The sequence below is a fragment of the Cydia strobilella genome, chromosome 11 (assembly GCF_947568885.1).
Source record: "Cydia strobilella chromosome 11, ilCydStro3.1, whole genome shotgun sequence".
Lineage (NCBI taxonomy): Eukaryota > Metazoa > Arthropoda > Insecta > Lepidoptera > Tortricidae > Cydia > Cydia strobilella.
In genome coordinates this window covers 11,558,061-11,583,374 of record NC_086051.1, presented here as the reverse complement: position 1 = coordinate 11,583,374, position 25,314 = coordinate 11,558,061, and the positions used below count along the sequence as shown (strand labels likewise).

The following is a 25,314-nucleotide window of genomic DNA, read 5'->3' as shown; positions in this document are numbered from 1 at the left end:
TTCACATAATTCATTTTCGTAAGACAATGGAATCAATTAACTTAAAAAGTAAATTAAAAAAAAAACATTTATTTCGGACCACAGAAATCCATAACAGTTATTACTTAACTTACTACTCTCACTAGATATCTACATTACATTACATTACATACGTAGCTAGGGAACAATGCAGGTTCGACCAGTGCTGCATATAGCGACTATCGAGCCTACCCGCTATCACACCCAGGATACTGTTGCTACTGTCAAGCACTGCGACGCGTCGCGGCTAAAAACTAATTACAATTACAGTTTCTTAACAACGTACTTTTTTTTATTCACCCACAAAGCCATAACATGTTAATGTTCACTTCAGACAATGTGCTTATGTCGTTCTTCGATTTTGACAGCTAACGTAGATGGCGTTGTCATTTGACTGTCAATCCAGTGATCACAAAACATTACGGCCACATTACGGCGCAATATAGCGCCATCTATTTATCTCAACTAGGTGGCACGCTTATGGCTCCTCTACACGATGGGCCAGCGTCTAAATAGAGAGGGTAGTGGTGTCGGATGGCTTATGGCGCGGCGGGATGGCCACAAACTAGGTATAACGTAAATTGGGACATGTACATATAAATAACACCTGATTGGTTTTGTGTATGACTAAACGCGTTGTGAGCGCCTTCTAGTCTTGAGTTGAGACCGATTTGTTTTGTATGTAGTAACTATGGCTCCCAGAGTTAATGTTAACACGAGGCATGTTGCTAAAGGTAACATTTTTTTTAACGACGCTATGACAAATATGTTTTTTAGAAACTCTGCTTTTTAATATGTAGTTAGTTATCGAACTTTACTTTAAAATCGGTTCCGCTCTTGGGTAGAGTATAGTAAATACAAGACGCGTCAAGATTATAGAAAAACATTACCCTCCTTTCTTTATTCAGGCAAAAATGTAGCAATAAATGTAAATTTTTAAAACAAATTAAATCGGCCTTATAGTCATCAACATCATAAAACATGACATAGCATAATATTATGTGTGTATATATTTGTTGTCGTGTTCGAGCGATTACGTCACCGGTATCTATCTACTATTTGAGCTCCCGCAGTCCCGCAATAAATACTTTATCAACATGGCAAAAGCGAGATACTAGCTAAACCTGCTATTATGGCCGATATTACATTATCAAAGGTGAACCGGTTACAAGTGGACGTAGCTTGTTTATAATGCACACATTGGCATTGGCGTCTTGGAGGGTACTAGTGCCGGTTGTTCAAAATTTAAAGTACGTGTTACCACTATACCGCGCTATGGCAGGAACAGCTAAAATTAACTTCGACACGAAACATCTGAAGAAAGGTTAGTTTTTACGCTTATCAGTAGATTTTACTCTTGGCCCTACCTGCGCTGAGGCGCTGAGTCACTTCTCGCTAATTGGTGTTATAAAGGTTAATGAACTTGACTAGATGTGTATAGGTACTCGTAAATGTAGGTTATGTTTGTGACGCATTATGATTGGCTTGTGTAGAGTAATCATAATCAATAATTTAAAAATGTCACATATGTTTGTGTTTTGAACACTGTTTGAACATAATACTTATTACTTAAGTTGTCAGCAAAAATATGCAGTTTTCTGCAAATTCTCATCGCGAATCTCTTCAAACGCAGTCGATCGCAGACATTTTAATGAGTAAACAATTTTTAAATATTTAAGTGGGTCGTCTAAATACCTGATGCTTACCTTGATTATAATTAATCATATTTAAGTAAGTAATTTGAAATGCATTTGTGCAGACAAGCTACATTACCTGCATTCGACTTGTTTTAACACGGGCTTGTGACATTGACATATTACCATATGGCCATTTTTGAAAATGTTACCTAAGTAGTGGCGTCACATACCTATCTGACAATGTAACTGACAATGTAAAAAAAAGTTGAAGTGGACATTGGACCAATATCGTAACAGATTTGCGATATCTCGAATTGTATAAAAACAATTTTGAATGGGGTTGGCAACTGTCAAAGGTTTGCAGAGATGACGCCATCATAGCTGTTAGAAATATTGTATTAGCACCCTTATAATACCTACGCATGTGTGTATCACACCTAACCTCCTTTCTGTATATGTCACTATGAATTTATCTATTCTCTTTGGTATCGACTACGCTGATGATCGGACGTGGCTCCCTATTTTACAAGTATATTTGTGTATTCAAGACAATAAAACAAATTGATATGCGAACAGTGACTGTTTATTTTCCACTGCCCTTGCGGAACCTGGTATCCGCGCAATAGGTTCTGGGCACAGTCACGATTTACACTCGCTGTTCACTGTCACGCCGTCTCCACGTGGGTTCTACTTCGGATCGCCGGTAAGCGCATTTATCATGGCCGCCGAGTTGAATCATTCTCCAAGCTACTCCAGCCAATCAATTGAAAAGCTGCGAGGCTCTGAAAACTACCAGACGTGGAAGTACCAGATCAGGATGCTGCTGACCCTCGACGGCTTGTGGGAGACTGTGGAAGGGACAGACGTGGACCCGTCGCACGTCAAACGAGCATTGGCTCGCATCGGTCTCAGCGTGTCGACCGCGTGCCTACAACACATTCGACAGGCTACTACTTCAAAGGAAGCATGGGATAACCTCAAATCGGTATTTGAGAATAAAGGTCTGTACAGGCGCGTGCTGCTCTTGCGGCAGTTGCATCGTATAGAATATAAGCAATTTAATTGCATGTCCCGTTACCTGGAAGCGGTGATGTCGCTCGTGCATCAACTAGCGGACATTGATAAAAATATTGAAGACAAAGAAGTGGTGGAACTACTTCTTAGCGGACTGCCAGATGAATACGACGCCCTGGTAAGCAACCTCGAGACTGCGAATATTGCCGACAACAACCTCACCGCTGACATGGTGAGATCTCGCCTTCTCCAAGAAGAATCGCGGAAAAAGGAAGGATCTTCCTATGTGGATGAAGCCGCTATGTTTTCCAAGGCAAGAAATCATTCCGTCAGTGCAACACCGAGACAACAAAAGCAAGTTATTTGTCACTACTGCGGAAAAGGAGGCCACGTAAAAAGCAAATGCTTCAAATATAGGAAAGACAAGGTGAAGAATCGGTCACTTCTAGCTACCGAGTCATCGAAAGCATTCTTTGCTAAGAAGTCAACCTTTTACCTGGACTCTGGTTGCTCCAATCATCTTTGCAATGACAAGACAATCCTGAAGGACTACAAGGAGTTGCCGGGCGAAGGAAGTAAAGTGACTCTGGCCAATGATGACTCTATATCAGCTGAAGGTGTCGGGGAACTACTAGTGGGTGGTGTCATCGATAAACTTAATAAGGTATTATATGTCCCTAACTTGACCGCTAATTTGTTATCTGTGAGTAAATTGTGTGATATAGGCTATACTGTAGTTTTTACCAAAGATAAATGTAATATATATAATAGTTGTAAAATTCATGGCAACCCTATTACCTCGGCATTTAATAGGAATGGTTTATATGAATGGGTTGGGTGTAGTCAAGGGAAAGGAACTTCGCAAGAAGTGCACTCTTCCATGTTTTTGCATAATAGGCAAAATACACAGAGTGCTAATGTAGCTGTTTCTTCTCTGCCAGTTCAACTTCTACATTCCCGTTTAGGTCACCTTAGCTTTAAAAGCATGTGTACTTTAAGGGATGATCCTGCAACCGGCATCAAATTTCAGGAAACTTCTGGTGTAAAGTGTGAGACCTGTCTGCTTGGGAAGCAAGTTTCCTTGCCGTATCCCGTGGGCGAGGCTACACGTGCAAACAAACCTTTGCAACTTGTGCATAGTGATGTAGCAGGTCCGTTTCAAGAAGACAGCATTGGCGGTGCGAGGTTCATGGTAACCATGACTGACGACTACACCAGGAAGTCACACATCTTCCTCATGCGTCATAAATCCGAGGTAATTGAACATTTTATTACTTATAAGAATTTGGTAGAAAAACAATTAGGATTGCCAATTAAAACACTTCGGACAGATTTTGGGTCTGAATATTGTAACAAAAGTTTTGCTGATTTTCTTAGAAAAGAGGGTATTGTTCATCAGAAGAGTGTACCTTATTGCCATCAGCAGTGTGGTGTTGCTGAGAGACTGAATAGGACTCTTCTTGACAAAGCTAGATGTATGCTATATGAAGCTGGTCTCAGCAAGCGTTTTTGGGGTGAAGCAGTTATGACTGCCGCATACTTAAAGAATAGGAGTCCAACAAGTGCATTGTCGGGACGTACTCCTGAAGAGCTCTGGACAGGTACTACACCAGACCTCAGGCATCTTCACGTCTTTGGCTGTATTGCCTATTCCTTAATACCTAAAGAAAATCGTCGCAAACTTGATCCTAGAAGCAAACCTTATATTTTTGTTGGTTACAGTGAAACAACAAAAGGGTTTAGGCTTTTGGACCCACTGAACCCTAAGAAAGTAATTTTGTCTCGAAATGTTGTGTTTTTAGAAGATACATTTTACAACAACTTAGATAAACTAAGTTTTAACCAATCTGACAATGAGAATATATTTTATGAATTTGAATTTACTTATAATGATAATGCTAAATCTAGTCATAATAATATTGAAAATAATGATAATTTAATTCCTAGTCAGGATAATGTAATTGAAATCCCTAGTGATAGTAATGAAAATTTAGTTTCTAGTCAAACTGATGAGGATTCAATGTCTATTCAAAATGAGCAAATTCCCATCTGTAACTCAAGAAGTGAAGAACATATGTGTAATCAAAAAACAGATGATTCTTCCATGGCGTTTTCAGATTCAGAGGAATTCTGTACCGGAAGCGAGAATGAGGAGCCAGGCTGCTCTACTTCGGGCTCAGGTGACTCGTCGAGCGAGTCTATAGTGCTGTCGCCGCGACCGTCACGTTCAGGGGAAGCCCTGCCCCCAGCTGATGCGCCGGCTGTACATTCCTCACGTCCCGTACGTACTACAAGGTCACAAAAACCCAAAAGGTATGCTGATTATACGTCAGACTACTCCATGGTAGCGCACAACGCTGCGTCTGTCTGCAATCTAGATGTACCCCTATCGTATAAGGATGCTGTCACTGGTCCCCTTGGTGCAGAATGGTCTACCGCAATGAAGTGTGAGTATGACTCTCTCATAGCTAATAAAGTTTGGAGATTAGTTGATAGGCCACATAACATTAATGTAATAAAGTCAAAATGGGTATATAAAATTAAAACAGATGCATCGGGTAATTTTGATAAATTTAAAGCGCGCCTTGTTGCCATGGGTTATACACAAGTCCCTGGTGTGGACTATAAAGACACATTTTCACCAGTTGTAAGACATAGTACAATGAGAATATTGTTTGCTTTAGCTTGTGAGTATAATTTAAGCATAGATCACATTGATGTGACCACAGCTTTTCTCAATGGAGACCTTGAGGAAACCATTTATATGGAACTTCCACCAGGCTTTAATCATAACCATAAAAATAAAGTTTGTTTGTTGCAAAAAGGTATCTATGGTCTTAAACAAGCTAGTAGAATTTGGAATAACAAAGTAAATAGAATACTGTGTGAAAATGGGTTTATTCAAAGTAGACATGAACCTTGTATCTATATAAGTAAAGATAAAAATAGCTTAGTAATAGTTGCACTTTATGTAGACGACTTTTACATTTTCTCTAATAACGACTCTTGTAAAAATAATCTTTTTAATATACTACAAAGTAAGTTTCATTGTAAAAACTTAGGAAACTTAAAGAGTTGTCTAGGCATCAATGTCGTAAGGGAGGGAGATGTATTGAAGTTGGATCAAAGTGACTATATTATGAAAGTACTTAAGCGGTTTAATATGGAAAATTGTAAACCTGTTTCTACACCTATGTCTGTAGGATGTAAATTTGAAACTGATGGAGAAAACTTATGTGATGAAACCTATAATTATAGAGAACTTATTGGTTCCTTGATGTACTTAGCTGTTTGTACCAGGCCAGACATAGCATATGCTTGTAGCCATTTGAGTCAGTATAATTCAAAGTTTAATAAAAGTCATTGGCTTGCAGCGAAACGGATTTTGAGATATCTAGCGGGAACAATTAACTATTCCTTATATTTTATAAAGAGTAGAGAATTGAATTTAACCGCATATGCTGATGCCGACTGGGCTAATGATGTAGATAGACGTTCTTATACTGGTTTTGTAATAAAGTTAGGCTCGAACTGTATACATTGGGAATCACGCAAACAGCGGTGTGTTGCACTTAGTTCTACAGAAAGTGAATTCATTTCAATTAATGATGTATGTAAAGACCTATGTTTCATCAAGAATATTTTGTTTGAAATTTTACATGTGAAACCTTACATCACTGTGTTTAATGACAATCAGAGCGCGCACAAGCTTTTACTTTGTAAAGAATATTCACATAAGCGTACTAAGCACATAGATGTACGGTATCACCACATAAAGGACTTGGTACATAATAATGTGTTAACAGTAAAATACTTACCAACCGAAGAAATGATAGCCGATGTACTTACCAAACCGCTGAGTCTATGTAAACATTCTAAATTCATTCAGAGCATGAACATAAAGTTAGATAATTAGGTATGTTTGCATGTGTGAAAGTAAGGTCATTATATAATAGTTTATTTTGCTTACAAATGTACATGTGCAATCGTAAAAATAGCATGCACTGTCTCTTCACTTTGTCCATGTTTGTGTCGTGTGAAAGCATGTTATTATACGAATGTGTATATGGATAGAGTTAGTCTCTACTTAAGGCAAGCATTATTGTAAATGTAAACTGATATAATTGATATTATATTGAGTTCAAGCCTTTTATCAGGGATGTGCCAATACACATTGATAACTTATTCTTGTTTTGTATAATGTTCTGTGTGCTCATGTTGTGTTTATGCATTGGTCTTATAAGTATGAGGGGAAGTGTTAGAAATATTGTATTAGCACCCTTATAATACCTACGCATGTGTGTATCACACCTAACCTCCTTTCTGTATATGTCACTATGAATTTATCTATTCTCTTTGGTATCGACTACGCTGATGATCGGACGTGGCTCCCTATTTTACAAGTATATTTGTGTATTCAAGACAATAAAACAAATTGATATGCGAACAGTGACTGTTTATTTTCCACTGCCCTTGCGGAACCTGGTATCCGCGCAATAATAGCTTGCCCCTTTTTCTATGAGATTTGGCTTAAAGGGCTGGCATCCAGGGCATTAAAAAAATTTTTTTGACACAATTCTAGGGATTGACAGGGCAAGCTATGCTGGCGCCATCTGCTAATTATTTCGACCGGCCAACCCCATTGCGCCATGATTGCGCCCATGCATCCATCATGTAGCGCAGTTTATTGTAGAAACAAAACTTTATAACTAAATGATAGGGAGGTTACCTAATTTTATAAGAAAATGGGTATACCTACGAAAGAAATAAGTTTTACATTTTAACTCAATACTTACAAATAAAGATAATCGTCCTCATATTCTAACGTACATATTAGGTACCATCTTTACTTTCCTGTCATTTACCAAGTTTTCTGTAAACGAGAGACGGGCTTTAGATCTTCATGCAGTTTATGCTTCACTGCACTTATCTACACTACAACAATAAGTAAAAGTAATCAATTAGGTACCTAAATATTTTCAGGCGATCCCCTGCCCCCGTACAATGGCAAGCTTCGGATCTACAACATGCGTTATTGCCCATACGCACAGCGCACGATCCTCGTTCTCAACGCCAAGCAAATCGACTACGAAGTTATCAACATTGACCTGATGGACAAACCCGAATGGCTCACCAGCAAAAGCCTTTTTGGTAATGAAACGTATTGCCTTTACTCAAGGTCTTAAATTGTACGCCTACATTATGTGTTACTGCCCTAAGCAACACTCCATACATACACTGAAATAACAATCTACTCTAAAGTCTCATAGTGTTTCGATACATGCTGAAGCCGATGCATTGACTTCGATTTTTAAACTGGACACAGAACCGTTGCTACTAATTCCTTCATGGACATACGACATAGTTGGCTAGCGGAAAACCCTATGGCTCAGATAGTAAATTACTATAGGTCCTGTGCTATTATTAGAAGCGGCTTCACTAATAATCGCCACAATACATTTATTGGTCCATTTTCCACGCCTTGATTAACTGATAACAACGGCAGAACAACTAAAAGGAATCCTCGTATTTCAGGTAAGGTGCCTGCAATCGAAGTCTCAGATGGCGTTTGCATCGCAGAGAGCCTGGTCACGTCGGAGTATTTAGACGAGGTGTACCCGCAGCGGCCGTTGCTGCCCAAAGACCCGTTGAAGAAGGCGCTCGCTAAAATCATCGTCGAAGGATCGGGACCGGTAAATTAATGAACCTAACAAAATTTTAACCATGTAAATAACTGCTTTCACAAACATCGTAAAACGAGGTAAACAAGCATACGGGCCACCTGAAAGTAAATCTCCGGAGGTTTCATATTTTCCCGTTGACGTCTGACGACCCTTTAAACAAGGTGGTTCGGTCTTGTTTGTGGTTACATAATATGTACCGATTTGACCCCCACTTTCGATTTGTCCTTAATCCAATTTTTTTAATGTAAAAGGTACCCCACGTTCATACTAATTTACAGAACTTTGTATGCAGGGGGGTGCCTTTTCTCTGCAGCTGACTGTACAGTCGCCATTAGATATACCTATCGGAGCTGCCGAGGTGCTCAAAAATAGCTGAACACGCACTCAAGCGCCTTGATGACAACAGAGGCGTGTTCACATATTTGTGAGCGCCTTGGTCGCTCAGATATATCTGATGGCGACTGTACCTACCTATAATACAACACTAGATACTTATGTATGCCGAAATGTAGTTTGCACCGATCTCTCGAACAGCTTGTATGTCGAATCAGTGCAATAGTTATTTGTGCAACGAGAGAGGAAAGTTGGTTTTCCTTGCGAGTGTTGATTTTGAATTTTGAGTCCCGAGAAAGCGAAAGATTCTAAGTTAGAATCTTGAGCGTAGCGAGGGACTCAAAAGCACGGGATGTAAAATAACTTTTCTTTCGTGTGACACATATAATTTTTCACTTCGAATTACACAGATACAGAGAGAGAAAAAAACTAATTTGTAATAGAAGTATGAAGTGGCAGTTCGTGGCCTTCACTAAATCAAAAAGCTACTTTGTTTTACTCCCTGGAGTGAGGAAAGTCGCACTTTCCTAACTCCAGGGAGTGACGAAAGTAGGCTTGTTAGAGCTACTGAGGTGAAAATTATATTTCGTCAACTATACGTATCATATAAAGACTTCAGCGTAAGTGTGGAGTTCTTATGCCTGTAGTCTTTTGTAACGTGGAGATATACAGATACAGATTTTGATTACGTATTTTTTTAGATACAAACAATGATGTTCAAAATCTTGAGAACCCCAGACCAAGTCACCGAAGAAAACATTGCGGCGTACAGGAAGTTCTTGAGCTTTATCCAAGACGAAGTAAAGAAGAGCGGAACCAAGTTCCTTGGAGGGTCCGAACCAGGATACGCGGACTACATGATCTGGCCTTGGTTCGAGAGAATGGTGCCGTTATCAGAGCTGTATGATGCGGTGAAGATAGATGAGACTGAATACAAACTACTTGTAAGCGTTTATTGTTATGAAACTTATGAAAGTAGCTTAGAAGAAAATGGTCATGAATATAAGTAATTTGGATTTGCTAAAGTTAAAAGTATAGACGTAGGCAATTTAATTGCATAATTAGTAATGACTTTTTATGTATACATGAGAATCGATTGTTTTGATAATTTAAATAAACTAATGAATAATCATTTATAAAATACTAGCGATCCACCCCAGCTTCGCACAGGTAGTGTCATATTTCAACCAATTTACACAAAACCTTAGCAAATTATACACCTAAACCTTCCTCAAGGATTACTATTGTTAGGTGGAAACCGCATGAAAATCTGTTTAGTAGTTTTTGAGTTTATTTTAAACATACAGACAGACGCGGCGGGAGACTTTTTTTAATAAGATGTAGTAATTAGTTTTTTTTTTCAGTGGGAATACATCAACAACATGTTCAAGGACCCAGCTGTGAGCCAGTACGTGCTGTCGAAGGAGATTCTTTTTAAGTTTCTTGAGCCCTACAAAACTGGAGGAAAACCTAATTATAATCTCCTTACTGTGGAGTAATTAATTTAATTTGAAATTATTTATAAATATATGTACAGTGTTACGGGTTATGAAATAAAAAATAAGGAATAAGATCATTATTTTTTTATTAATTGTAAAACAAAATACCACACAGTAAGAAAAAAGTAAGAAAACTACATTGCAACTTCTTTCAGGATCGAAAGTAATACATCCATGATAAAATAAAGATATGTCCAAAGATTATGCTATGTCAAAAATAGCATCAATATAAAAAAAAAAACGCTGTTATTTACTATTTTTAGGTGACAGTGTATTTATGTGACACCTTTAATTTCTATTTCATGACAAGTAGTTGAAAAAATCATTATAAACAGAACGAAAATAAAGACAAAGCAATTTCCAATGATTTACTATGTCAAAACTGCATCATAAATATTTTACTGTTATGTATGTACCAAGTCAAATTTTATGATGTCAAGTAAATATTTCTGAAACCAAAATGTCAAATAAAATTATAACATAACATACCAAGTTATGATGTAGGATAGGACTTCTATTGAAAACTATAAATTTTGCTAAAATTTGAATAGACTTATCTTAAAAACAAAGTAGGATGTCATACTTAACAACACATTCTTACTTAACAGTCTCAAGGATCTATTCCTATGTCAAATAAACATTTATAACTAATCACTTTTATACTTATCTGCCAATGCTTCCAGTTTGGAGGTGATGCTCTTTAGCTCAACATTTCTGTCCAACTTTAAATAAGTTGTGTTTCTGATGTCATGTAACTTAATCCAATCTGGAACCTGCTCAGCGAGTACTTTTATATCTCTTTGCAAATCATTGCTGGAGACTTTGCTTTTGAAACTGCTGTCCAATTTAGAGAGTATTATGTTAAGGGCTAACACATTCTTTCTCTCTGTGACAAATATGTTCCTCAAGGTTCTAGCTAAGTCTGGCAAGCGACTGTAGATGAGGTATTTCTGCTCATGCTCTGATGACCTGGTCATGGCTACCAGAGCTTTAGCCGCTTGCTTAGCTTTAACTTTTTCAAGCAAAGATGCAGGTAGATTCCTTAATGCAGGATTCAGTATGGTGACTCCACTTGTTGATGGCTGGCTGGCTTGAGTACTCACATTCTGTGTCGGTTGGTCCTTGATGCCAGTGGCAGCCTTTTCTTGATCAGTAAGACCCCTGGCTTTAGCTTGAGTTAGTTTTTCTAAAGCTCTCTCCATTTTTGTGTTACATTTGAATAATTCTCTAGCTTTAGACAGAACATCCTGAGCAGTTGAGAACTTTTCAGCATTAGGCATTTCGGGAAGCTTGGCACTTTCAATTTCTGGTACCTTCTCAATTTCAAATTCAGGATGCCAGCGAGTGAGCTTGTTGTCGGGGATCACCATAGGGGGATCGAGGTTCAATAAGTACTGAGCATGATGTTTCTTCACTGCTTGGAGCAAGGTATCAAAGAAGTATCTACGTCTTTCTAGAAGGACACTTGGGTTCATTACTTTAATATCATTTGGAAAGTTAGGGGATATGATCAATTCAAAAGCCTCTTTCTGGGATGAGGTGGTGAAATTCTTAATTTTTTGCACCTCAAAGTTGTAGAAGTCAGGTACTAAGTGCTTAATTTGAGCAAGATGTTTCTCAGTAAAGTTGCGTTTGAGCATGTCTTGCACAGACGGCTTCAATTTGGCAAAAGTTATTTTTTCATTTCTGTTATAAAGGAGGGACACAACAGTCTCCATACCTCGGAACAGCTCTGCGAGGAATCGGTAGTGATGTGGAAGTGGCAGGCTGGATGAGCTGCTGGCAAGAGCAGCATGTCTGATGTATGCTGGAACCTGAAACAAATGCAAATGGTTATTTATTGCTAACATATTACAAGATCTTAGTGCTTGTTGCATCCTAAGGAACCCTGGATCAATCATTCAAAAATATTCTTTATTCAAGTTGGCCTAGAAACAAGCTACTGACGACGTCTGGCCGAGTGGGTAGTAACTGCCTGTGAAGCCGGTGGTCCTGGGTTCAAATCCTGGTAAGAGCATTTATTTGTGTTATGAGCAAATATTTGTTCCTGAGTCATGGATGTATTCTATATATTTAAGTATTTGTATAAGTATTATATACATCATTGTCTGAGTACCCACTACACAAGCCTTCTTGAGCTTACCTGGGACTTAGTCAATTTGTAAAATCAGAAATCAGAAATTATTTATTTGCATTGATACAGTATGGAGATGTTACAATACATTAGGTTTACAGTACATGTATCTAGCTTGCATGCAAGCGTGCAAATTTAATGTCAATGAAATTACATACAATAAATTGAAATCAATATAAAATGTCAAATAAAAATACTTAATTGAAAAAGTTAACATAATAGGCATCTCACAATACAATTATAAAACTAAGTACTTATGACTAATTTAAATACTGTGTAAGAATGTCCCTATTATATTTATTTATTTAAGCTCTTTCAAAGCAGTGGCTACTTAACATCAGGTGGACCACCCACTTGTTTGCCATTGTCATGGCCTTATCCCAAGAATTGGTACAGACATTAGTTTTTACTAACTGCCATCTGACCCAACAACCCATAGGGAAAAGTAGGCCATATTAGTATGGCTTCCTCACAATGTTTTCCTTTACCTTAATGTGAGAAGTGAGTATAAAATAATAAATCATACATAAATAAGATAAAAAATATCTAAAGCATCTGGATATAATCAATTATTTTGGGATAAGCATTTCAAGGTCAATTTGTATTGCATATCAATATTTAAGTTTTATTACATTCATCATACTAGAATGGATACCAGAGTATTTGATTAACAGTAATAAATAATTACTAAACTGTGAAAAACCTAACCTACAAATAAAGAGAAATGGAAAAACAATTGTTAAAGCAAATAGTAAAGATTAATAAGAATGATTAAAAAATAATTACCTTGCTTGGGCTTTTCACAGGACTGACTACAACCTTCCGAGGTGATATCAAAGGCCTTTGATGTACAGCACCAGGTAGCACTTCTTTCTTGGGAGACATCAATTCATTTTGAATCTTGCTTGCTCTTTTGCTTGGACTATAAGGAAAAAAAAAGATTATACATAGTATACATAACAATAACATACTGTACATTTATGTAAGTAAGTAATAAATGCTTTATTGTACAAAACAAGGATAGGTTACAGCAGATAAATATAATTTAAAGTACAAAGGCAAACTTATACCTACGAGGGACCTTTTTCAGCTAATTAAAAGTAGTCATACAATATTTCATGCTATAAAAATGTATTAAAATTGCGCAAATTCTAGGCATTGCTTAAACAAAGACATTTAATGATATTTACCTTGATGGTACTTCCACATCAATGGATTTAAATTCTCTGAGTTTGCCTTGCTTTTCGCTGCCATCCTTTAGCTGCTGGATGCCCTTGCTCAGCCTTTCAGCAGATGCTTTTAATTCTGCCAACCTGGAACTGCTTGCCAATTTCTTTCTGATATCCCCTAAACTGAGCTCCTTACGAGCCGAACTCACTATTTCTGATTTGGAGGTTTGAGTGGGTTTAGTAATATTAGATGCATTAACTTTACTGGCAAATGCATCAACGGCACTTGTCTGTCCCAACTCAAGAACTGGAGACGAAATCTTGGTAGCTAGAGAGTCATGTTTCTGGGTCTGGGCGACACTTTCTGAAGGGCTTATTCCATCTTTGACAGTAGTTTCACTTTTTTTTTGTAAAATATTTTTTGCTTTAGATTTTAATTCACTTTCCAGAACGCGTTCTATATGTGGGATCTTGCGTTTTGATGATGCGATGTCTTCCGCTGCAGGCCTTTTTCTGCTGTTGTAGAACGCGGTAAGCGTAGTTTGAGACATAATATATGAAGGAATAACACTTATCAGATACCAGACATTAATTTTGAGGTAATATAAAATAAAATAATTATAACAGAGCACTTTTTCCCTCCAAATCCGTAACGAACAGTCAACTTCAAATTGACAACAATGACAACTCAAACCACATAAACCGCCAAGCTTTATCATAGACAATGAACGATGTATTTTATTATTTTTTATCCATTGAATTTAGATGCCAGTTTTTCTATCCAATATTAGGATAAGAATGACAAGTTTACTTATCCGTCCGAACTTTCGTGTAAACTATTAAACATGAAACGAAATCCTTTTATATTCGCTGGAAACTATCATTAGTTAATTACTTTATCTACAAAGTAGTGAAGTACATGTTTAATAGGCTTAGCTATCATTAGTATCGCGATCCTAATTCCTAAATTTTATTAAGAATGTCATTAGCAGATTTTAAGCCGTTAAGGGTTCTCCACACTCGGCCCTTAACATATTATTTTTTATTCTGCATTGTAAATGTAAGGCCTGTCCAAACGACTCAAAAGACAATTTGGCCACTTTCACTAATTTTAAATTTATGGTGATATTTGAGCACTAAATTAAAAAATGTCCCCAAACGCGAAACAGAGTCGTGGATTATATGGGAACCAGAAGATCACAGAAAATTCTACTACTCTTAATTTTCCGCACTGTTCCGCACAGACTATAAAATTGTATTTTTCAGGACAGTTTGTACTGTCGATTTCGCTGATTAGCGAACTAGACTCCACACTCGCGTTCGCGGCTTCGCGCCGCGATTCGCCCACAAGTTTGGAGGACCCTTAATAAATTTTGCTAATGAAACCTAAAAAAAATTCATATAAGGGGATTTGACGCTTTTGTTAATGTTTTCAATGACGTATAGCAAAGATCGTATAGGTATCTCATATATTTACTAAATAATAATTTGTGGCAGATGCCTCCGTGGCGATACCCAAAATAATAATAAATTTGTTCTGTATTAAATAATATTAATCAACTTGCAAAATGACTCCGAAACCAATTTCATCAACGACATACGATAAGCGAGAGAGTGTTTCGGTCATTACAAATAGAACAAATAGACGTGTCCGTTTTGGAGGAGCAAAAGTTACTGAAGAAACTGAGATCCAAGCACAAGTTCATGTACCCGAAGAAGGGTGCTGGGGCTGGGTGGTCGTTGCAGCCGCATTTTGTGTAACATTTATCATGGATGGCATAGCATTAACATTTGGTAGTATACGTCCAGATATGACCTTAGACCTCAATGTTTCCGAAACAATGACGGCTTTAATCAATTCGATTGCTCTGGCTTTATATTTAATAGCAGGACCCTTAGTTTCTGCTTTAATAAATCGATTTGGATTTAGAGCTTGTTGCATGGCAGGCTCTGTAACATGTTCTCTCTCATTATTTATATCTTATTTTTTAGCCAATGCCGGTGGGCTTATTCTGTTTAATGGAATTTTGTGTGGTGTCGGATTTGCTCTAATTAATATGTCTACGGGACTTGTAGTGGGCTTTTATTTCGAAAAAAGACGTTCTATAGCAATAGGAATAGCTACACTTGGTACTAGTGTTGGGGTTATGGTTTGGTATCCAATAAACTCAAATTTAGTGAAAATAGCCGGCTGGCGTTCGGTGACCTTATTCCATTCGGGAATGTTTGGGATAATTTATTTTCTTGCTATGACTTTTCGTCCTTTACTCTCGTTACATGTAGTTAAAACCGAAGTTACAGAAGAGCCAACTCGTACAGTTACGTATTTGCCGAATGTGGCAGCTGCTTCATCTCAAGCAGATCAACCTGACACCGCTAAACCATCAGGATCAGAACGTCTATTCGCTGCAGTGAAGAACGACCAGTTTCCCACAGCAGCCGATGTGGTGGAAAATAATGAAGAATCTCAAATTCTATCAAGCCAGCCCGGGCCTTCTGTTGAATCTCCACATGCTTCTAAACTGACGCTTACTGTAATGACGCGAAAAACTGGTATCAGTAACCGTCAATCACAACAAGTATAATCTATAATATCTAAAACTAGCATGATGGACGTCACAAAACAGAAATTGCAAATTAATGTCCCAGAACAAGAACCGAGAAAGGTGAGTTGTTGGGGACGACTCTGTAATTGGGAGCGACATGTGCCCGAGTCACGACCCATGTACCGGGATGACGCATTTTATGACGGAAAAGTGGAACGTTTGCCTGAATACCAAAGAAGTAAGGGCGCAGTTGTTGCTGAAGAAAAAACTGGCCTTGAGTACCAGCTAGCAGTGTCTCGTACGGCCGCTGCACACGATTTACAAGAGCGTCGCGGCGTATTCACTACAGCAGTTCGGAGAGTTCTCGCTACAATGATGGACCCCAAATTATTAAAATTAAGTACCTTTAGATACTTTTGTGCTGCGGGCTTTCTAGTTTACTTAGGTTTCTTAGTACCTATCGCATACATACAAGTAAGAAACTTACAGGCTGGTGTTGACCCAAGGCATTGTAGCTTATTTGTAAGTGCAATAGGAGGATTTAATGGTCTAGGTAGACTAGGTTTTGGTTTATTAGCTATCAAATTTTGTCCTATAAAATTATCTGTAGCTGGATTGTGTACTGGCGGTGTGATTACTATGCTGTCGCATGTTTCATTTAATATGTATTTTCAATATATCTATTGCAGTTTATTCGGCTTTAGTGTAGCTTGTGTGATTAGCTGCAGGGCTTTGATGCTTGTCTTGGACTAGAGAGGTTAACAAATGCAACAGGAATGTTATTATTATTTCAAGGTATAGGGAGTTTAATTAGCACACCATTAGCAGGTATTTTGAGCGAGCACTTTGGATACACAGTTGCTTTTATTGTATTCGGGGCGTCTCTATTCTTAGGTGGTCTAACCTTAGCACGAATGTATTCCATATTTTTGAAAGATAATGTTTTGGTCTCCCCATCTTCATCTGAAGGGTCAAATCAACCAGTAAATAGCAAAAAGTAATTTTAGATCATTATTAAATAAATATATGCATAATGTTACTATCAGTAATCAGTAATCAGTAATTTTCAGCGCCGATTTCGCTGATTAGTGAACGAGACTCCACACTCCTCCACACTCGTGTGCGAATTGCGGCGCAAAGCTGCGAACGCGAGTGTGGAGTCTATAGTTCGCTAATCAGCGAAATCGACTCCACACTCGCGTTCGCGGCTTCGCGCCGCGTAGTCTGGAGCGGCTTACCTGTAAGGTGTATCAATAAGCTCGATGACCACGCATCACAATTTTTTGTAGATTCGCGTGCGCTCGTGAGGGACAGAACATACGCAATGCGACGAAATTAAAAACACGTTTGAACATTCCTGACATCATACCAAAAACAACCTACGTAATATGGTCGGATTCATTGTTACCCACCAGGAATCGGTGGGCAACAACAATACGTCTACTATGGACCCTCTTTATGGACGGGTGAGTCACCCGTTGAAACGTTGGGATGATAAATTCATTATACGCGATATAATCCGCTTTCATAGTTTTATTTCAATATGTCTACTGTATGGCTCTAGCGGACTCTATGAATTATCTGAATAAAAGGTTGAATAAGCGGTTGACAAAGAGCATAATACGCATAATACCCATAATACCTACACATAAAGCAATACGTGTGGTTGACTATATATACGTTACTCTATGCTATGTCGTTTTGACAATAATGTCTGCAGTGATGTAGGTGTATCTTATATTTACTAAATAATTAATGTATTATTTAAACATTGTTTATGACCAAAGTACACGGAATACCTAATTGTAAAGAAAGTGACTTATTTATTATATGACATCAAATATAATTATCCTGCAAAATGCCCCCAAAAGCAATTTCACCCAAGACATATGATAACCGAAAGAGTGTTACTGTTGTTGCAAGCAGAGTAAGTAGACGCGGCAGTGTTGAGGGGACCGAAGAAACTGAGATCCAGGCACAAGTTCATGTACCCGAAGAAGGTGGTTGGGGCTGGGTGGTCGTTACAGCTGCATTCTGTACAACATTTTTAATGGATGGCATATCCATGACGTTTGGCAGTATGCGTCCAGATATAACCTTAGATCTTGGTATTTCCGAAACAATGACGGCTTTAATCAACTCGATTGCTCTGGCTTTATATTTAATAGCAGGACCCTTAGTTTCTGCTTTAATAAATCGATTTGGGTTTAGAGCCTGTGCCATGACGGGTTCAATAATATGTTCTCTTTCATTGTTCACTTCTTATTTCTTAGCCACTTTTGGACCTCTTATTCTATTCTATGGAGTATCTTTTGGCTTGGGGCTTGCTCTAATTAATATGTCTACAGGACTTGTCGTGGGCTTTTATTTCGAAAAAAAACGGTCCTTAGCAATAGCGATAGCTACATTTGGCTCCAGTGTTGGGGTTATGGTTTGGTATCCAATAAACGCAAATTTAGTTAACATAGCAGGTTGGCGTTCATTGACTTTACTTCATTCGGGGATGTTTGGAATTATTTATTTTCTTGCAATGACTTACCGACCCTTACTTGCGTTACATGTAGTGAAAACGGAAGTTACAGACCACCCAACTCGTACAGTCACGTATTTGCCAAATGTGGCAGCAGCAGCAGCTGCTGCGTCTCAAGGGCCTCAATCTGACGGCACTAAACCAACAGCAGCAGAACGTCTATTCGCTGCAGTGAAGAACGACAATTTTCCCACAGCTGCTGCTGTGGTGAAAGACAGCGAGGAACCTCAAGCTCTATCAAGTCAGCCTGGGCCTTCTGCTGGACCTCCACATGTCTCCAAACTAACCATTACTGCAATGACACCAAAAGGTGGTATCAGTAAACGTCATTTACAACAAGTAAAATCTATTATGTCTAAAACTAGCATGGCGGGGGATGCTAAACAACAGAAACTGCAAATTACTGTTCCAGAAGAAGAAACCAAAAAAGTGAGTTGTTGGGGCAGGCTCTGTCATTGGGAGCAACATGTGCCTGAATCACGGCCTATGTACCGGGATGACGCATTTTATGACGGAAAAATAGAGCGTTTGCCTGAATATCAAAAAAGTAAGGCCGCAGTTGTTGCTGAAGAAGAAACTGGGCTCGAGTATCAGCTAGCAGTGTCCCGTGCGGCCGCTGCACACGATTTACAAGAGCGTCGCGGCGTATTCACTACAGCGGTACGGAGAGTTCTTGCAACAATGATGGACCCCAAATTACTAAAATTAAGAACCTTTAAATTATTTTGTGCTAGTGGATTCCTTATTTATTTAGGTTTTTTAGTACCTTATTCATATATACAAGTCAGAAATTTACAAGCTGGTATTGATCCAAAGCATTGTAGCTTATTTGTCAGTGCACTGGGGGGATGTAATGGTCTGGGCAGGCTCAGTTTTGGTTTTATAGCTACTAAAATTTGCCCAATAAAATTAACAGCTACTGCATTGTGTACTGCTGGCGTGAGTACCATCATTTCAAATATTTCATTCAATACGATTTTTCAGTATGCATATTGTGGTTTATACGGCTTTTGTGTAGCTTGTGTGGTTAGTCTCCGGGCTTTGATGCTTGTTAAGCTTTACGGACTAGAGAAGCTTACAAATGCCACAGGCATGATATTGCTATTTCAAGGAATAGGGAGCTTAATCAGCACACCATTAGCAGGTGTTTTGACAGAACGCTTTGGATTCACAGTTGCATTCTGTGTTGCTGGGCTATTTATTATGTTAGGTGGTCTTATTTTGATACCTGTGAATTACATATATTTAAAAGAAAATCCTTTGGTACCACCAAAACCAGCCAAAAACCAAAAAAAATCTGCAGGGTCAAACCAGCCTGTAATCAGTAAAAATAAAAAGTAATTTTAAGTATCTTTGTTTCATAAATATTATATGCCTAATTTTTTATAACATATTCCTGTGTGTTTTTCGCATGCATCATCAGCATCATATCTTTATCATTAACATCATCGTCAGGGACCGTGCGCGTTGGAGGGTCTGCCATCTTGTGGCCTGAATCGGAACTACACGTGTACATTGACACTTCACGCCAAAGCAAGTGCTGCCATCTTGTGGGCTACTTTGGAAGCATAAACTACACATTTACGCCTCGCGCCATAATCTGACGTCTTCTGTGCTGCCCCCTACAGTTTATGCACGCTCCCTTGACCAGGAAAATATGATCACGCGCCATGTTGCGGAATTTCATTGGAACTAATTTTTTCATACTAATCATACTATGCAGAACTATCACCATATACATGAGAATAAACAGCGCCCTCTTGACAATGTCAATTACTGCTCAGGCTTTACGTAAGTGTGACATGAGGCAACACGTCGAACGTGGTTCGCGGTAGGTCTAAGCGGTAGGTCCTCGGGCCCGATGTCACAGAATAAGTTATCCGATGTCGAGCCCGCTCCACACTCGTGCGCGAATGGGGTTGGCCGGTCGAAATAATTAGCAGATGGCGCCAGCATAGCTTGCCCTGTCAAACCCTAGAATTGTGTCAATTTTTTGTTTTTTTAATGACCTGCCTTTTAAGCCAAATCTCATAGAAAACGGGGCAAGCTATGATGGCGCCATCTCTGCAAACCTTTGACAGTTGCCAACCCCATTGCGGTGAGTGGAGTCTAGTTTGCTAGTCAGCGAAATCGACTCCACACTCGCGTTCGCGGCTTCACGCCGCGTAGTCTGGAGCGAGCTTTAACCCAGGTCGCTCGGTGGCGCGTCTATAACTACTTGTATATACTATGTCTATGTTCTCGAGCGTACTTTAAATTGTGTACACCGATAGCATTGGTTCGCTTTTTGTAATTAACCAATCAGATGACACGCTTTTGGAAAGATACGCCCTAAGGAAATAGAAGAGTTCTTGTTGAACTTATCACGAAATTATATAGCAACATTGAATGGGTTTCGTGTTCGAGCGCATTTTGTTCTACGACCGGCCGCCATACTCAAACAAAAAGATTGAGATGAAAAGATAAATTTTATATTTATCGGGCGTTATCGAAAGTGTTTTAATTTACTAAATGAGTTCTAAATCAGATGTAAATAGAAGGGTACTCGCCATTCAGGCGAAAAAGAAGCGGCATAAATTAGGAAAAAAGAAAAATCGCGAGGAAGAGCACGGTGGTGGAGGACAAGGAAACGGGTTGCGGAACCAGAATCAGAATCGACTGGAGCCCACGCACAGCTCTTCCAACGAGACGATCGAGGAGGACGAGGACGAGCAGTACGACAGCGACGACGAGGAGCAGGAGGACAGCGCCGACTACTGCAAGGGTGGATACCATCCTGTCAAAATCGGAGACTTGTTTCTTAACCGCTACCACGTTACAAGAAAATTGGGCTGGGGCCACTTCTCGACGGTATGGCTCTGTTGGGATCTTTTCGACAAACGGTTTGTAGCGTTAAAAGTTGTGAAATCCGCGCCCCACTTTACAGAAACTGCCCTAGACGAAATTAAAATATTAAAGTCCGTTCGCGATAGCGATCCCTCGGATCCTAAGCGGAACAAGACCGTACAGCTGCTCAACGACTTCAAGATCACTGGAGTCAATGGCACCCATGTGTGTATGGTGTTCGAGGTCCTAGGCCACCACTTACTGAAGCTTATCCTGAAGTCTAATTATAGAGGCATCCCTCGAGATAATGTGAAGACAATTATACGCCAAGTGCTAGAAGGCTTGGATTACCTCCATACTAAGTGCAAGATAATTCATACAGATATAAAGCCTGAAAATGTGTTAGTGTGTGTGGATGAGACATACATTCGCAAGCTAGCAGCTGAAGCTACTGAGCTACATACCTTGGGCTTGAGATTGCCTCACTCACTGATAAGCACTGCGCCAAAGGAATTCCAAGAACAAGTAGTGACGGGTAAAATGAGTAGGAATAAAAAGAAGAAATTAAAAAAGAAGGCTAAGCGCCAGTCCATGCTGCTCAAGAAACAAATGGAGCAAATAGAAGAGATTGAAGAGCAGAAAAAGGTTGAAGTCAGTGAATCAGCACCAATGTCTCAGGATAATGATGATTCACCCCAGACACCTGAGGAAGCTAGTGTCATAGAGACAACCCGCTCTGAAACTGACTCTAACTTAAATGAAGCTAACCTGAACGGCTGCAATGACTATGAAAAAGTAGATGATGAGGCATTTGATACTGATGCTGATGCAGTGCAGGTGAGAAGTAAGACACATGGTTGTGGCGATGATGTTGGCACCCCAATGTCGGAAGGAGACATGACTGATACTCCTCCTTCATTTAATTCAGAGTCCACGAAGGGCAAGTCTTTGGAAAAACAACCTGACCCAGCCTTTGAGATATGTGATCTGGAAGTCAAGATTGCTGATCTTGGAAATGCTTGCTGGGTTCACCGACATTTCACAGAAGATATTCAAACTCGGCAATATCGCTCCCTTGAAGTACTGCTTAGTGCAGGGTATGGAACATCCGCAGATATTTGGAGCACTGCCTGTATGGCCTTTGAACTGGCAACTGGAGACTATTTATTTGAGCCTCATTCGGGCGATGGCTACAGCAGAGATGAAGACCATCTGGCACACATCATTGAGTTGCTCGGAGACATTCCTAAGCGTATTGCTGCTTCTGGGAAGTATTCTAAAGTATTCTTCAATAAGAAAGGTGAGCTGAGGAATATAACAGGTCTGAAGCCATGGGGTCTAGTGTCTGTCCTCACAGAGAAGTATGAATGGAGTCACACTGATGCAGAGGAGTTTGCTGACTTTTTAAAGCCCATGTTGGATTTTGATCCAAATCGGCGCGCCACTGCATATGAGTGCCTTCAACACCCTTGGCTGAAAATAGCAAATTCAGAGCAGAAAGAAAAGAAGGAAAAGAAAGAGAAAGAGTCATCTGTTAACTCTACTACAAACACAGAAGAGCTGTCGCAGACTGATAAACCAGCAAAGAGGAGGGCCAAGAAAGTGTATACATAGCCCAGATCATAATATGCCAGAGTGCATACTTTTTGTTTCTTTGGTATTTTGTTGTATAACTTCATTGTATACACTCATTTTGCTCGCTCTCTGTTACTCGAGTGAATGCTTGAGCATTCATTAAATCAGTAGTGTTGACTTACAAGTATTCAGTGTTTTAATATCAAAGTTTATTTATAGATTTGTTTGTGAATAATTTAATTTGTAACTTCATTGTTTAATAGCGATCCTTAATTTGTAAAACAAAATTGTATCCATCTATTGGGATAATGCTGAGACACAAGTCCCCTACGAGTGGCTGTGTATGTAATACAGGCTACTTATTAGTGGTGACATGTCTGAACAAACTCATTGGCATTATTTAATGTAATTATTTGAATTACCCAAACTGTACATAACAGATAGCTTTAGGAAAAATTGTGATGTATGACATGTAGACAATATAGGTTTTGTCTCATAAATCTTAGCAATTTATTAGTTGACATAGTTCAGCACCTAAATCCACCTAGAAATTGAGGAGTGTAATGTGAAGTCATGCATGCATACTGTAGCGCAGGAGTTCCTAACCTGAACCTAATTGAGTATAAGATGCCTTAGCACAGTGCAGCAGTGGTCGGCAACAGGCGGCCCGCGGGCCGCACGCGAACCTCTCACTTGAGGCCCACGAGCCGCCCTGGTTATTTTGTATGTAATATTGACAAACGACAATGTCTGATAGTCATAAATATTAACAAAATGCGGCCGCGCCGACCTCCTTAATTACTATGTGGCCCTTGGCTGCTAAAAGGTTGCCGACCGCTCTCTTAACATATAGAAACAGGCTTTCACCAATGGGAGCCTAACGCAAAAAAGGTTGGGAACCCCTGCTGTAGCCTGTCAGGTAGTATGTTCACGTAATAGTCTAAGTTTGTGTTTTATCACTATCACAATAGAAATCTCATAATATAAACTTTAGGGAATAAGACAGTATTTGTAATGTCACACCTCCGAGACTGCCTTTTTTATATTTTGACGAGTCATCTAAATTGAATATTGGCTGGAGTGCAGATATTCGGGAGGATGTATAATATGGTGTCCTCTGATCCAGCTTAGTTATTATTTATCAGATCCCAATTTACATGACCATTTGTATTAATTATATCTGCGAATTTACATAAATAAAATGTCAAAACGAGCTTGTTATTATGAGTTTTAATGTAGGTTTATTAACATTGTTATTTTGTATGGTCAGTCAAATGTAACGCAGGGCTGGGCTATCAAGGAACTGCATTGATGCTGCAATTGAAATCAAAAATAAATAATCTCTTAATATTTATCAATTTGACATGGTTCCATGTGGTAACCCGGGGTTCCATTTTGCTGAGTGTACCTGATGCACAGTAATAACTTTGTGTAGTTCTCAGGAAAACGGATCTAAGTAATGCAGTAGTAGAGGTTTACTTATATAAGATTAAATTAAAGCATCGACCCGTTTCCCTGAGGCTGCATTTTTTTTGTACCTTTTACACGTGCCACGAAAGTTTTTGGCAAAAATTACATTTGTCAAAGGACTGTCTCATTTCAAACATAGACAGAGAGAATCATACTATCTTTGTCTTATACTAGTACCCAAAAGAAAAGGATGAGTTTAGTTTTTTTTGTTCTTATTTACTGACAATTTGGTTTGACCAACTATATATACATAGGATGTACATAGGTACATTACAAGTTAATAAAAAGCTTGTAAATCTTGTAATATAAAGAGTTTGACGTGACGTATATGCGCAAGTAACCTGTATCTTCACAAAACATTAATTTTCATCTTGATTGAATGTTCCTAATATAACTTGACCTCTATCTTCGTAACATCTATTTGTACAAAGATCACGTTTACACTGGTTGCGTCGTGGGGCAAGGATAACATGCCTGAACATTTTTCCAAGGTGTAGCAGGAAACGTTATTGTAAAGTCGAACTACGCACCCAGAGAGCTTACCTATGTATGCCGTGTTATACAGATGTAGATACGAGTATACTGTGGTTTCATTGTGGTATATTGTCTACAGCTGTATATATCTGATTCCTATTCAATTCTAATATCATTCCCACACATTTTATGTGAAGGTTACTCGGATAGCTTACAGTATGTAAGGTGTCTGTCTACACTTATAGGTATTGGCACGGGCGAAATGCTATGAAGAACTAGTTTTCTAAGTCATAATCATATATTTAAGAGTTAGACTCTTGTCGGTGGAGCGATTTCCATGTGTGTCGGTCCTCTGCCTTCTTGACAGCCTGATACTACACGACGTTGTTTTTCCTTTACTTGATC

General features: G+C 38.9%; 4 protein-coding genes and 1 pseudogene across 5 annotated transcripts; 4 read left to right on the top strand and 1 right to left on the bottom strand.

The window, feature by feature from the left end:
- The first annotated feature begins 694 nt into the window (after nucleotides 1-694).
- LOC134745170 (pyrimidodiazepine synthase-like) lies at nucleotides 695-10,259 on the top strand. 2 transcript variants are annotated; one of them, XM_063679157.1, is made up of 5 exons: nucleotides 695-752; nucleotides 7,653-7,820; nucleotides 8,205-8,362; nucleotides 9,388-9,630; nucleotides 10,051-10,259. In XM_063679157.1, the coding sequence occupies exons 1-5, from the start codon at nucleotides 710-712 to the stop codon at nucleotides 10,183-10,185; spliced, it is 747 nt and encodes a 248-aa protein (XP_063535227.1). In that variant the 5' UTR covers nucleotides 695-709; the 3' UTR covers nucleotides 10,186-10,259. The 2 variants fall into 2 exon arrangements, with proteins under 2 accessions (XP_063535227.1, XP_063535226.1); XM_063679156.1 differs by lacking the exon at nucleotides 695-752 and adding an exon at nucleotides 1,107-1,342.
- On the bottom strand, nucleotides 10,255-14,179 carry LOC134745121 (DNA replication factor Cdt1). The gene is made up of 3 exons (XM_063679083.1): nucleotides 13,510-14,179; nucleotides 13,106-13,241; nucleotides 10,255-11,999 (listed from the first exon to the last, which is right to left on the bottom strand). The coding sequence occupies exons 1-3, from the start codon at nucleotides 14,037-14,039 to the stop codon at nucleotides 10,833-10,835; spliced, it is 1,833 nt and encodes a 610-aa protein (XP_063535153.1). The 5' UTR covers nucleotides 14,040-14,179; the 3' UTR covers nucleotides 10,255-10,832.
- Nucleotides 14,180-15,056: 877 nt separating this feature from the next.
- On the top strand, nucleotides 15,057-17,035 carry LOC134745691 (uncharacterized; annotated as a pseudogene).
- An 848-nt stretch (nucleotides 17,036-17,883) lies between these two features.
- LOC134745690 (uncharacterized) lies at nucleotides 17,884-19,905 on the top strand. Its single transcript, XM_063679806.1, has one exon. The coding sequence runs from the start codon at nucleotides 17,893-17,895 to the stop codon at nucleotides 19,903-19,905; it is 2,013 nt and encodes a 670-aa protein (XP_063535876.1). The 5' UTR covers nucleotides 17,884-17,892.
- A 1,043-nt stretch (nucleotides 19,906-20,948) lies between these two features.
- Nucleotides 20,949-24,186, top strand: LOC134745120 (SRSF protein kinase 2). The gene has a single exon (XM_063679082.1). It carries the CDS (start codon nucleotides 21,076-21,078, stop codon nucleotides 23,002-23,004), a length of 1,929 nt encoding a protein of 642 aa, XP_063535152.1. The 5' UTR covers nucleotides 20,949-21,075; the 3' UTR covers nucleotides 23,005-24,186.
- The last annotated feature ends 1,128 nt before the right edge of the window (nucleotides 24,187-25,314 follow it).